The 12,781-nt window shown below is 67.6% G+C and overlaps 2 protein-coding genes across 2 annotated transcripts in view; one reads left to right on the forward strand and one right to left on the reverse strand.

Moving 5' to 3' along the window:
• The window catches only part of LOC121334863 (SCO-spondin-like), a gene marked incomplete at its 3' end in the record, with an annotated part of 23,150 nt that extends 14,387 nt beyond the window's left edge, over nucleotides 1-8,763 (reverse strand). The window contains 10 exon segments of the mRNA XM_041402362.1: nucleotides 6-103; nucleotides 558-674; nucleotides 747-832; nucleotides 920-1,078; nucleotides 1,224-1,326; nucleotides 1,881-2,230; nucleotides 3,592-3,674; nucleotides 3,743-3,937; nucleotides 8,142-8,243; nucleotides 8,351-8,763. Coding sequence (XP_041258296.1) covers nucleotides 6-103; nucleotides 558-674; nucleotides 747-832; nucleotides 920-1,078; nucleotides 1,224-1,326; nucleotides 1,881-2,230; nucleotides 3,592-3,674; nucleotides 3,743-3,937; nucleotides 8,142-8,227 — 1,277 coding nt within the window.
• A 658-nt stretch (nucleotides 8,764-9,421) lies between these two features.
• On the forward strand, nucleotides 9,422-12,564 carry LOC121334880 (zinc finger protein 467-like). The gene is made up of 3 exons (XM_041402391.1): nucleotides 9,422-9,654; nucleotides 9,765-9,836; nucleotides 10,103-12,564. The coding sequence occupies exons 1-3, from the start codon at nucleotides 9,627-9,629 to the stop codon at nucleotides 11,581-11,583; spliced, it is 1,581 nt and encodes a 526-aa protein (XP_041258325.1). The 5' UTR covers nucleotides 9,422-9,626; the 3' UTR covers nucleotides 11,584-12,564.
• Nucleotides 12,565-12,781: the final 217 nt, after the last annotated feature.

The raw sequence follows: 12,781 nt of genomic DNA on the forward strand, positions 1-12,781 counted from the left end.
GGGACAGGGGACCGGGGGGTGGCAGGGGACCGGGGGGGGACACAGGGTCCCCGTCCCCACACAGCAGCGCCACACACGCTGCATAGAACCCGCTGGGGTCCACCTGTGGGGTGGAGCAGCAGTGAGAATCCTCCAAGACCCCCCAGAATGTCCCAGAAGACCCCAGAACATCCCAGGACCTCCCTCCGGATGAAGCCCCTGGAATTTCCCAGACCTTCCAGGACCTCCCGGAATCCCCGGGGACCCCCAGGACACCCCAGGACTCTTTGCCCCGTTGATCCCCTGGGATCTTGCAGAACCCCACAGGAAGTTCCAAAACTCCCCAGGACTCTCTGGAACCCCCTGGGACCCTCCCAAACCCCCCAGAAGCCCCTGGGAGCCACCAGGACATCCCAGAACAACTCTGGGACCCCCAGAACCCCCAGGAGCCTCCCGGTACTTCCCGGGCCAGCCCTGGGACCTGGGACAGCCCACGGATCCCCTAGAACGTCCCAGAACCTTTCAGGACCCACCGAGACGCCCCTCAGGACACCCCAAGCCCCCCAGGGTCCCCTGACCTCGCCGTGGCACTGCCGGAAGGGCTGGGCCAGCAGCCGCCCGCACGTGGCCACCGCCGCTGCCACCTCGCCGGGGCCACACCTGCCACCTCCCTCCGGCACGTCCCTGCACGGGGGCTGAGCCGGGGGTCCCTCAGCTCGGGGGCCACCCCCGGGGACCCCCACGTGTCACCCTGGCCCCTCAGGTACCTCTGTGCCGGCCACCGGCACCTTCCAGGCGTTGCCGAAGGCGGCGGCGACGGCAGCGATGTCCCCGTCGGGGAGCAGGAAGTCATCTGGGGGGACAGGCAGGGGTGGGGGGCACGGGGGGTGTCCCCAGGACCCGCGGGGCGAGGGGGTGGCACCGGGCGTGCGGGACTCACCTGCAGGGTCGTCGGTGTAGGTGCCACAGAGCCCCCAGGTGCCGCCGCGCAGCTCGGGCTCCGCTGTCACTGTCACCGCCAGGCGCCCGTCCCAGGCCACCCGCACGCCCAGGCTGCTGGCCACGGCCACCCAGTCACCCGGCCAGGTGACACCGAGCCCTGTGCGAGGGGATGGGGCGGCACGGGGACGGGATGGGGACAGGGATCCCAGTGGCAGCTGCTCATCACCGTGCCCTGGTGCTTCCTGATGGCTCTGCGGGCTCATCCTCGCCCTGTCCCAGGCTGGTGGCCTTGGGGACCTCACCTTTGTGCAGGTAGGGGCGTCCCTCCGGCACCGCTGCCCCGTTCACCGACACGTTCCGTCCCTGGGCCACCACCGTGTCTGTCCCAAAGGTCATGTGCAGCACCTGTGGCAGGGGGGGTGGCACTGGGACGCTCAGGCATGCCGGGGACAGCGGGCACAGGGACGGGACACTCATGGTCACCAGGGATGGAACCATGGGCGTGCCATCCCAGATCCTGTCCTAAACCCCATTTCAGGTCCCAAACTCATCCCAAGTCCCAAACTCACCCCAGGTTCCCAAACTCATCCCAGCCCCAAAACCCATTCCAGCCCCAAAACCCATTCCAGCCCCAAAACCCATCCCAGCCCCAAAACCCATTCCAGCTCCCATCCCAGCTGCCAGTTCCCCTCCCATCACCCATCCCAGCTCCCATCCCAGCTGCCAGTTCCCCTCCCATCACCCATCCCAGCTCCCAGCCCCATTGCACCTCTGGGAACAGGCACAGTGACCCCAAGTGTCCCATCCTGTCCCCCCTTCTCCAGTGTCTGGGTGTCTGATGGTGACATCCCAGGCGCTGCCACCCGTCCCTGCTCCCGACATCCATCCCAGCCCCATTCCGCGCTGGCAGTGACTTCTGAGCGCCCCCCCCCCCGTGCCCCCCTGCCCGTGCCCGGTACCTGGGGGTGTCCCAGGCCGATGGTGACGTCCCAGGTGCCGTCGGTGGCCGCGGCCAGGCTGTGCCGGCAGCCCCCCGCGAGGCCGAAGTGCCGCCCGTCGAAGGTGCGGAAGCGCGAGCCGGCCCAGGCCTGGCACGTGGCCGGGGGGCTGCGGTGCCGCGGGGACCCCCCGTCCCCGCCCAGGGGCAGGCGGGTGCAGGGCAGGCAGGGCCCCTCGGTGTCCCCGCGGCGCCAGCTGTGTCCCCAGGGGTGCTGGCAGCACTCGGCGCGGCTCATGGCGCTGCCGTTGTGGCCGCCGGCGCCGTCCTGGCACTGCCAGGCGCTGAAACAGCGGCCCAGGGAGCCGGGGCCTGCGGGAGGGGACAGCGGGTGACACCCAGGGGCACAGGGGGATGGCACACAGCCCAGCGCCCACCCAGCACCCAGGGGGAATGGCACAGTGAGGGTGTCGCACCGGGAATGGCGTGGTGGGAATGACACGTCCCAGTTGCCATCTCAGCTCCCAGTTGCCATCCCGACTCCCAGTTCCCGTCCTGGCTCCCAGTTCCCATCCCAACAGCAATCCCAGCTCCCAGTTCCCATCCCGGCTCCCAGTTCCCGTCCTGGCTCCCAGTTCCCATCCCAACACCAGTCCCAGCTCCCAGTTCCCATCCCAGTTCACATCCCAGCTCCCAGTTGCCATCCCGACTCCCAGTTCCCATCCCAGCACCAGTCCCAGCTCCCAGTTCCCATCCCAGCACCAGTCCCAGCTCCCAGTTCCCATCCCAGCACCAGTCCCAGATCCTGGTCCTCAACCCAGCTCCCAGTTCCCATCCCGACTCCCAGTTCCCATCCCAGCACCAGTCCCAGCTCCCAGTTGCCATCCCAACTCCCAGTTCCCGTCCTGGCTCTCAGTTCCCATCCCAGCACCAGTCCCAGCTCCCAGTTTCCATCCCAGTTCCCAACCCAGCTCCCAGTTCCCATCCTGGCTCCCAGTTCCCATCCCAGATTCCATCCCAGCTCCCATCCTGCCACCCAGCCCTGCTCCCAGCACCCGCTGGGAATGGCGCGGTGGGAATGGCACGGTGGGAATGACGCCCATCCCAGCTCCCAGTTCTCAGTTCCCATCCCAGTTCCCATCCCAGTTCCCAGTTCCCATCCCAGCTCCCAGTTCTCAGTTCCCATCCCAGTTCCCATCCCAGTTCCCAGTTCCCATCCCAGCTCCCAGTTCTCAGTTCCCATCCCAGTTCCCATCCTGGCTCCCAGTTCCCATCCCAGATTCCATCCCAGTTCCCAGTTCCCATCCCAGCTCCCATCCTGCCACCCAGCCCTGCTCCCAGCACCCGCTGGGAATGGCACGGTGGGAATGGCACAGTGGGAATGGCACGGTGGGTATGACGCTCATCCCAGCTCCCAAATCTCAATTTCCATCCCAGTTCCCATCCCAGTTCCCAGTTCCCATCCCAGCTCCCAGTTCTCAGTTCCCATCCCAGTTCCCATCCTGGTTCTCAGTTCCCATCCCAGTTCCCATCCTGGCTCCCAGTTCCCATCCCAGTTCCCATCCTGGCTCCCAGTTCCCATCCCAGATTCCATCCCAGCTCCCATCCTGCCACCCAGCCCTGCTCCCAGCACCCACTGGGAATGGCAGGGTGGGAGTGACGCCCATCCCAGCTCCCGGTAGGAATGGCGCAGCAGGGATGTCCCCGGGTGCCACCCCCGTGTCCCCCCTCACCCTCGGTGCAGCGGGCGCCGCTCCAGCCGGGACAGCAGCCACGCTCCGTGCGGTTCCGGACCACCGGCTGCATCTCCGGGGGGCTGTGGGGACACGCCAGTGTCACCCAGCGTCCCCCGGTGCCGGCCGGTGCCACACGCCGCGGGCTCACCGGTAGACGTAGCAGAGGGCGGGGTCGGTGCCGGTGTCCCCGGGGGGATTCCCGCGCTCCCGGCGCGTGCGGTCCCGGTCCAGCCGCCACCCGGCCAGGCTGTACTGGTACAAACTGGGACACGGCACCGCGGCCTCGCGCCGCGGCGTCACCTCCTGCTGCTCCGTCACCGGCACCGTCCGCTCGCACCAGCGCCTGCGGGCAGCCGCGGGACCGGCCCGGGATCGGCCCGGGATCGGCCCGGGATCCATCCGGGACCCGCCCGGGATCGGCCCGGGACCCGCCCGGGGTCCATCCGGGACCCAGCACAATCCCAGCTCCCATCTGGCACCCCCATCCATCCCCACTCCGGGCACACACCCCAGCTCCCAGCCTCCATGTGAGCACCCACCAGGGATCCATCCTGGCTTCTGGCACCGATCCCAGCTCCCACCCAGCTCCCATCCCAGTTCCCATCCCAGTTCCCAGTTCCCATCCCAGTTCCCAGTTCCCATCCCAGTTCCCAGTTCCCATCCCAGTTCCCAGTTCCCATCCCAGTTCCCAGTTCCCATCCCAGTTCCCAGTTCCCATCCCAGTTCCCAGTTCCCATCCCAGTTCCCAGTTCCCATCCCAGTTCCCAGTTCCCATCCCAGTTCCCAGTTCCCATCCCAGTTCCCAGTTCCCATCCCAGTTCCCAGTTCCCATCCCAGTTCCCAGTTCCCATCCCAGTTCCCAGTTCCCATCCCAGTTCCCAGTTCCCATCCCAGTTCCCAGTTCCCATCCCAGTTCCCAGTTCCCATCCCAGTTCCCAGTTCCCATCCCAGTTCCCAGTTCCCATCCCAGTTCCCAGTTCCCATCCCAGTTCCCAGTTCCCATCCCAGTTCCCAGTTCCCATCCCAGTTCCCAGTTCCCATCCCAGTTCCCAGTTCCCATCCCAGTTCCCAGTTCCCATCCCAGTTCCCAGTTCCCATCCCAGTTCCCAGTTCCCATCCCAGTTCCCAGTTCCCATCCCAGTTCCCAGTTCCCATCCCAGTTCCCAGTTCCCATCCCAGTTCCCAGTTCCCATCCCAGTTCCCAGTTCCCATCCCAGTTCCCAGTTCCCATCCCAGTTCCCAGTTCCCATCCCAGTTCCCAGTTCCCATCCCAGTTCCCAGTTCCCATCCCAGTTCCCAGTTCCCATCCCAGTTCCCAGTTCCCATCCCAGTTCCCAGTTCCCATCCCAGTTCCCAGTTCCCATCCCAGTTCCCAGTTCCCATCCCAGTTCCCAGTTCCCATCCCAGTTCCCAGTTCCCATCCCAGTTCCCAGTTCCCATCCCAGTTCCCAGTTCCCATCCCAGTTCCCAGTTCCCATCCCAGTTCCCAGTTCCCATCCCAGTTCCCAGTTCCCATCCCAGTTCCCAGTTCCCATCCCAGTTCCCAGTTCCCATCCCAGTTCCCAGTTCCCATCCCAGTTCCCAGTTCCCATCCCAGTTCCCAGTTCCCATCCCAGTTCCCAGTTCCCATCCCAGTTCCCAGTTCCCATCCCAGTTCCCAGTTCCCATCCCAGTTCCCAGTTCCCATCCCAGTTCCCAGTTCCCATCCCAGTTCCCAGTTCCCATCCCAGTTCCCAGTTCCCATCCCAGTTCCCAGTTCCCATCCCAGTTCCCAGTTCCCATCCCAGTTCCCAGTTCCCATCCCAGTTCCCAGTTCCCATCCCAGTTCCCAGTTCCCATCCCAGTTCCCAGTTCCCATCCCAGTTCCCAGTTCCCATCCCAGTTCCCAGTTCCCATCCCAGTTCCCAGTTCCCATCCCAGTTCCCAGTTCCCATCCCAGTTCCCAGTTCCCATCCCAGTTCCCAGTTCCCATCCCAGTTCCCAGTTCCCATCCCAGTTCCCAGTTCCCATCCCAGTTCCCAGTTCCCATCCCAGTTCCCAGTTCCCATCCCAGTTCCCAGTTCCCATCCCAGTTCCCAGTTCCCATCCCAGTTCCCAGTTCCCATCCCAGTTCCCAGTTCCCATCCCAGTTCCCAGTTCCCATCCCAGTTCCCAGTTCCCATCCCAGTTCCCAGTTCCCATCCCAGTTCCCAGTTCCCATCCCAGTTCCCAGTTCCCATCCCAGTTCCCAGTTCCCATCCCAGTTCCCAGTTCCCATCCCAGTTCCCAGTTCCCATCCCAGTTCCCAGTTCCCATCCCAGTTCCCAGTTCCCATCCCAGTTCCCAGTTCCCATCCCAGTTCCCAGTTCCCATCCCAGTTCCCAGTTCCCATCCCAGTTCCCAGTTCCCATCCCAGTTCCCAGTTCCCATCCCAGTTCCCAGTTCCCATCCCAGTTCCCAGTTCCCATCCCAGTTCCCAGTTCCCATCCCAGTTCCCAGTTCCCATCCCAGTTCCCAGTTCCCATCCCAGTTCCCAGTTCCCATCCCAGTTCCCAGTTCCCATCCCAGTTCCCAGTTCCCATCCCAGTTCCCAGTTCCCATCCCAGTTCCCAGTTCCCATCCCAGTTCCCAGTTCCCATCCCAGTTCCCAGTTCCCATCCCAGTTCCCAGTTCCCATCCCAGTTCCCAGTTCCCATCCCAGTTCCCAGTTCCCATCCCAGTTCCCAGTTCCCATCCCAGTTCCCAGTTCCCATCCCAGTTCCCAGTTCCCATCCCAGTTCCCAGTTCCCATCCCAGTTCCCAGTTCCCATCCCAGTTCCCAGTTCCCATCCCAGTTCCCAGTTCCCATCCCAGTTCCCAGTTCCCATCCCAGTTCCCAGTTCCCATCCCAGTTCCCAGTTCCCATCCCAGTTCCCAGTTCCCATCCCAGTTCCCAGTTCCCATCCCAGTTCCCAGTTCCCATCCCAGTTCCCAGTTCCCATCCCAGTTCCCAGTTCCCATCCCAGTTCCCAGTTCCCATCCCAGTTCCCAGTTCCCATCCCAGTTCCCAGTTCCCATCCCAGTTCCCAGTTCCCATCCCAGTTCCCAGTTCCCATCCCAGTTCCCAGTTCCCATCCCAGTTCCCAGTTCCCATCCCAGTTCCCAGTTCCCATCCCAGTTCCCAGTTCCCATCCCAGTTCCCAGTTCCCATCCCAGTTCCCAGTTCCCATCCCAGTTCCCAGTTCCCATCCCAGTTCCCAGTTCCCATCCCAGTTCCCAGTTCCCATCCCAGTTCCCAGTTCCCATCCCAGTTCCCAGTTCCCATCCCAGTTCCCAGTTCCCATCCCAGTTCCCAGTTCCCATCCCAGTTCCCAGTTCCCATCCCAGTTCCCAGTTCCCATCCCAGTTCCCAGTTCCCATCCCAGTTCCCAGTTCCCATCCCAGTTCCCAGTTCCCATCCCAGTTCCCAGTTCCCATCCCAGTTCCCAGTTCCCATCCCAGTTCCCAGTTCCCATCCCAGTTCCCAGTTCCCATCCCAGTTCCCAGTTCCCATCCCAGTTCCCAGTTCCCATCCCAGTTCCCAGTTCCCATCCCAGTTCCCAGTTCCCATCCCAGTTCCCAGTTCCCATCCCAGTTCCCAGTTCCCATCCCAGTTCCCAGTTCCCATCCCAGTTCCCAGTTCCCATCCCAGTTCCCAGTTCCCATCCCAGTTCCCAGTTCCCATCCCAGTTCCCAGTTCCCATCCCAGTTCCCAGTTCCCATCCCAGTTCCCAGTTCCCATCCCAGTTCCCAGTTCCCATCCCAGTTCCCAGTTCCCATCCCAGTTCCCAGTTCCCATCCCAGTTCCCAGTTCCCATCCCAGTTCCCAGTTCCCATCCCAGTTCCCAGTTCCCATCCCAGTTCCCAGTTCCCATCCCAGTTCCCAGTTCCCATCCCAGTTCCCAGTTCCCATCCCAGTTCCCAGTTCCCATCCCAGTTCCCAGTTCCCATCCCAGTTCCCAGTTCCCATCCCAGTTCCCAGTTCCCATCCCAGTTCCCAGTTCCCATCCCAGTTCCCAGTTCCCATCCCAGTTCCCAGTTCCCATCCCAGTTCCCAGTTCCCATCCCAGTTCCCAGTTCCCATCCCAGTTCCCAGTTCCCATCCCAGTTCCCAGTTCCCATCCCAGTTCCCAGTTCCCATCCCAGTTCCCAGTTCCCATCCCAGTTCCCAGTTCCCATCCCAGTTCCCAGTTCCCATCCCAGTTCCCAGTTCCCATCCCAGCTCCCACCCAGCTCCCACCCCGCTCCCATCCCAGCTCCCATCCCAGCTCCCATCCAGCTCCCACCCACTCCCATTCCAGCTCCCATCCCAGCTCCCATCCCAGCTCCCATCCCAGTTCCCATCCCAGCTCCCACCCAGTTCCTGCCTCCCAACCCCCATTCCCAGTTCCAGCCCCTGATCTCCATTTTGCATCCCCAGTTCCCAGTTCTCTTTTCCAGCTCCCAAATCCATTCCCATCCCCCATCCCCATCCCCATTCTGCATTTCCATTCCCCATCCCATTCCCAGTTTCCCGTCCCCCATCCCCCATCCCCGTTCCCGTTCCTCACCCCGTGGCCGCCCCCACGGCTGTCACCCAGAGCACGGCTATGGCCGCCACCCCCCCGGTGACCCCCGGCCCCGCCGCTGCGGCCATGCCGGATCCCGGTTTCCTGGAAAATTGGGATCCAGGTGACTCCCCGTCACAATTCCCGGGGGGTCCTCGCGGCCAGAGGGTCCCACGGGGTCACCCCAGTGTCACCCCCCCAGTGCCACTCACCGGCCCAGCTCTGGCACTGCCCAGCGGCTCCGGGATTTATGGGAAGTCCCCAGCAGTGCCACCAGCTGCGGTGACACCGATTGGGCACAGCTGGCGGCTGGGGGGGCACGGTGACATCAGGGCGACATCTCCCCGTTTCCCGGGAGAAGGTAATGGCACGGGACATCCGGGATCCGGCACGGGGACACGGATGTGGCAGGACAGCGGGTCCTGGGCACGCTCACCCCCCGTGTCCCCACGTCCCTGTCGTGTGTCCCCTCGTGTCCCCTCATGTCCTCCGAGCCCCGTGTCCCCCACAGCCCGCTCCTGTGTTCTCCCGTGTCCCCCCCGCACCGTGTCCCCGGTGTCCCCCCCGTGTCCTCGGTGTCACCACCATGCCCTCCATGTCCCCCCCGTGTCCTTGCCCATTGTTCCCCCCATGTCTCCCTGAGTGTCCCCAAGTCCCCCGGTGTCCTCATGTCCCTGTCCCGTGTCCCCATGCCCCCCCCATGCTGTCCCCGACCCTGCCGCGTCCGTGTCCCCTCCGAGGGGGACAGCCGGTGCGGCACTGGGGCGCAGGACATGGGGACACGGGTGACACGGGAGGCACAGGGGGTGCAGGACACGGGCACACGGGTGACACGGGGGGTGCAGGACAGGGGGACACGGGGGGTGCAGGACACGGGTGACACGGGGCGCACGGGGGGTGCAGGACAGGGGGACACGGGTGACACGGGGGGTGCAGGACACGGGTGACACGGGTGACACGGGGGGTGCAGGACACGGGGACACGGGTGACACGGGGGATGCAGGACAGGGGGACACGGGTGACACCGGGCGCACGGGGGGTGCAGGACAGGGGGACATGGGGCGCACGAGGGGTGCAGGACACGGGGACACGGGGGGTGCAGGACAGGGGGACACGGGTGACACGGGGGATGCGGGGGTGGGGTGGCCGTGAGCTCCGGGGGGACCAGGACGGGGACGCCACTCCACGGGAGCCCCGCGGAACACCCCCGAGCCCCGCGGAATCCCACGAGACCCCCCCGGGATTCCTGCGAACCCCGCCTGACCCCCCTGAACCCCCCTGGATTGCCCCCGAACCCCTCCAGACCCCCCCGGACCCACCAGGCAGGAGAGTGTCCGCCCCCACCGTGCCCTGGGGACGTGCCCGGGGGTCCCCCCGGGGATCCCGAAGCCCCCGGGCGTGCAGGGGTTCCCCGGCTCGGGTCTGGGGGCGCTCACCCCGTGCCCCCCCACCGCAGGTCCCCCCGTGGCCCGGACGGAGCCGGAGCAGATGGAAGCACCGGGATGCACCGGCTCAGGTGGGGACTGGGGGATTCCGGGGGGTCTCGGTGGGGCCCGCGGGGTCCCGGGGTGCTCGGGGCCCCCCTGAGCCGAGGAGGGACCTGTCTGTGCCTCTTTGTCCCCCCAGAGTGGCTGGTGGTCCCCAAGGCGGAGGTGACCCCCGAGGACGATCCAGGGGACCCAGGGCTCCACGACTCAGGTGAGGGACAGTCCCGGGAGCGCTGCGGCCACGCGGTCACTGTCACCCTGTCGTGCGGCCGGTGGCAGCGCTGGCTCCCCGGGGGATGGTCACCGTGTCCCCGGGGCCGGTGACTGCGCCAGGTCCTTGAAGTGACGGTCAGCACGTCCCTGGTGCCGTTGGCCTCGGTGGTCGCAGCTCCGCGCCCTTGGGTGACAGCTCCCGTGTCCCGGGGGACTGTGCCGGGACACCCTGGCGTTGGCACGTCCCCTCCGGTGTCCCTGCAGGGCACTGGCTGGTGCGGAAGGTGAAGGTGGAGGAGGAGGAGGAGGATGAGGCCGAGGCCCCGCAGCCCCCGCCCGGCGCCTTCCCCCCCGGCCCCGCCTGCAAGGCGGAGGAGCCGGGCTACGGGGTGCCGCCGGCCTGGGGGCCCGGGCCGCGCCTGGACGCCATCGGGATCGGCTTCGAGGCGGGCACCGGCACCGGCACGGGCGCGGGGACGAGCCCCGGCCCCGGCGGCGGCCCGCGGCCGTTCTGCTGCCCGCAGTGCGGGAAGGCCTTCGGGAAGAAGGCGCACCTGACGCGGCACCTGCGGGTGCACACGGGCGAGCGGCCCTTCCCGTGCCCGCACTGCGGCCGCCGCTTCCGCCAGCGCATCCACCTGCGCTCGCACCTGCGCACGCACACCGGCGAGCGGCCCTACCCCTGCCCGCGCTGCGCCCGCCGCTTCCGCAAGAAAACGCACCTGGACCGGCACCTGCGCACGCACACCGGCGAGCGCCCGCACCCCTGCCCGCGCTGCCCCCGCCGCTTCGCCCACCGCCAGCACCTCCTGCGGCACCTGCGCCTGCACGGGGACCCGGCCCCGGGACGCGGGCACGCCGAGGAGGAGCCGCCGCCGTGCCCGGGCTGCGAGATGAGCCTCGCCTGGAAGCAGAGCCCGGCGCCGCAGCCGGGGCTGCACGCGGGACCGGAGCCGGGAGCCGGGAATGGACACCCGGACGAGCAGCGGGACGGGGACGGGGACGGCCCCGCCGAGGAGCAGCTGCTCATTTGCCCCCGGTGCGGCACGGGCATCGCCTGGAAGCAGAGCTCGGCGTCGCGCCTGTGGCAGCAGCCGGAGAGCCGAGCCCTCGGCTGTGCCCAGCACCCCCTGCAGCCCGGAGCCCAGGACCCCCCGCGGGTGCCCACGGCCGAGCCCCCCTTCGTGCGGGACCCCCGGCTCCTGTCGCAGGTGCCCGCTGCCGACTGCGGCCACGGCTGCGCCCAGGACCCCCCGCCCCTCCCGCAGCCCCCGCAAGTGCCCGGCGCCCAGGACCGCCAGCGGGTGCCCGCTGCCAAAAGCGGCCAGGGCCGTGCCCAGGACCCTCGGGACCCCCCGCGGGCGCCCCCCGCCCAGCGCCCCTTCGCCTGCCCGCAGTGCGGGCGCGGCTTCGGGCGCAAGGCGCACCTGGCGCGGCACCTGCTGGTGCACTCGGGCACCCGGCCCCACGCCTGCGCCCGCTGCGGCCGCCGCTTCAGCTCCAAGACCAACCTGGGCCGGCACCAGGCCGTGCACACGGGGCTGCGGCCCCACCGCTGCGCCCGCTGCGGCCGCGGCTTCACCCGCAAAACGCACCTGGAGCGCCACGAGCGCACCCACGGCACCGGCACCGGCACGGGGGCGGGGATGGGCACTGCCACCGCTGCCACTGCCACCGCTGCCACGGGCACGGGTGTCACGGCGTCCCAGCTGAGCTGGCCAGAGCCCCCCACCCTGTGCCCCTGAGCCCCCGCAGGTGCCAGGGGCTGCGGTGGATGCCGGTGGTGAATCCTTGGCACTGGCGTGTCAGGAGGTGCTGGGAGGTGCCACGGGCCCTGATGGCTGCCGGTGGTGGGTCCTGGCACTGGGATGTGCCACGGGACCCGGTGGCTGCCGGTGGCACGTCCTGAGCGCTGGGAAGTGCCGGGTTCCTCCGTGGCTGCCGGTGCTGCGTCCTTGGCAGCGGGCTGGGCCGGGCTGTGCCGGTGCCTGCAGCAGCGCCGGTGGTGAACCCCGGCCCTGGGACGTGCCGGGATGTGCCGGGATGTGCCGGGGCCGGTGGTGACCCCCAGCTCTGGGATGTGCGGGGATGTGCCAGGATGTGCCGGGATGTGCCGGTGCCACATCCTGAGCTCCGGGATGTGCCGGGGCCGGTGGTGACCCCTGGCCCTGGGACGTGCTGGGATGTGCCAGGATGTGCCGGGATGTGCCGGTGTCGCATCCTGAGCGCCGGGATGTGCTGGGGCCGGTGGTGACCCCCAGCCCTGGGACGTGCCGGGATGTGCCAGGATGTGCCGGGATGTGCCGGGATGTGCCGGGATGTGCCGGTGTCACATCCTGAGCGTCGGGATGTGCCGGGACCGGTGGTGACCCCCAGCCCTGGGACGTGCCGGGATGTGCCGGGATGTGCCGGTGTCACATCCTGAGCGCCGGGATGTGCCGGGGCCGGTGGTGACCCCCGGCCCTGGGACGTGCCGGGATGTGCCGGTGCCACATCCTGAGCGCCGGGATGTGCCGGGGGCCCCGGCAGGGGGATCCCACAGGGTCCCACAGGGTCCGGGCTCGTTCAGCAGCCGCCGGAGCGTTGTGGCCGGTGGCGCCGGAGAGCCCCCGGTGAGGGGCGCGGGGGGGACACAGGGGGGTGTCCCCAGCGCGGCGCGGCCGTGGGCGGGGGGCAGGGGCTGCGCAGTGGAGCCCGGCTGCCAATAAAGCCGTTTTTATGGAATTTCCCGGAGCCGCGGGGTCTCGGGCCCGGCGGAGGGGCCGGGGTCGCCGGGGGGCGTGGCCCGGAGGAAGGGGTGTGGCCAAACGAGGGGGCGCGATAGGGGCGTGGCCTCGCGGTGGGCGGGACCTCGTCCCTATGGAAACGGGGGCGGGATCTCGTCCCCATGGCAACGGGGGGCGGGGCCTCGGGGGCCGCCGGGAGCCGCCGTGCGGTGAGAGC

Source organism: Onychostruthus taczanowskii, unplaced genomic scaffold (assembly GCF_017590055.1).
Source record: "Onychostruthus taczanowskii isolate IOZ18803 unplaced genomic scaffold, ASM1759005v1 scaffold198, whole genome shotgun sequence".
NCBI classification, from domain to species: domain Eukaryota; kingdom Metazoa; phylum Chordata; class Aves; order Passeriformes; family Passeridae; genus Onychostruthus; species Onychostruthus taczanowskii.

What these genes read in the sequence shown, in the direction of transcription:
- LOC121334880 (XM_041402391.1), top strand. Translation starts at nt 9,627, where the DNA reads ATGGAAGCACCGGGATGCACCGGCTCAG. An exon ending in ACCGGGATGCACCGGCTCAG is followed by an intron (nt 9,655 to 9,764) that starts GTGGGGACTGGG and finishes TTGTCCCCCCAG; the next exon opens with AGTGGCTGGTGGTCCCCAAG. An exon ending in CCCAGGGCTCCACGACTCAG is followed by an intron (nt 9,837 to 10,102) that starts GTGAGGGACAGT and finishes GTGTCCCTGCAG; the next exon opens with GGCACTGGCTGGTGCGGAAG.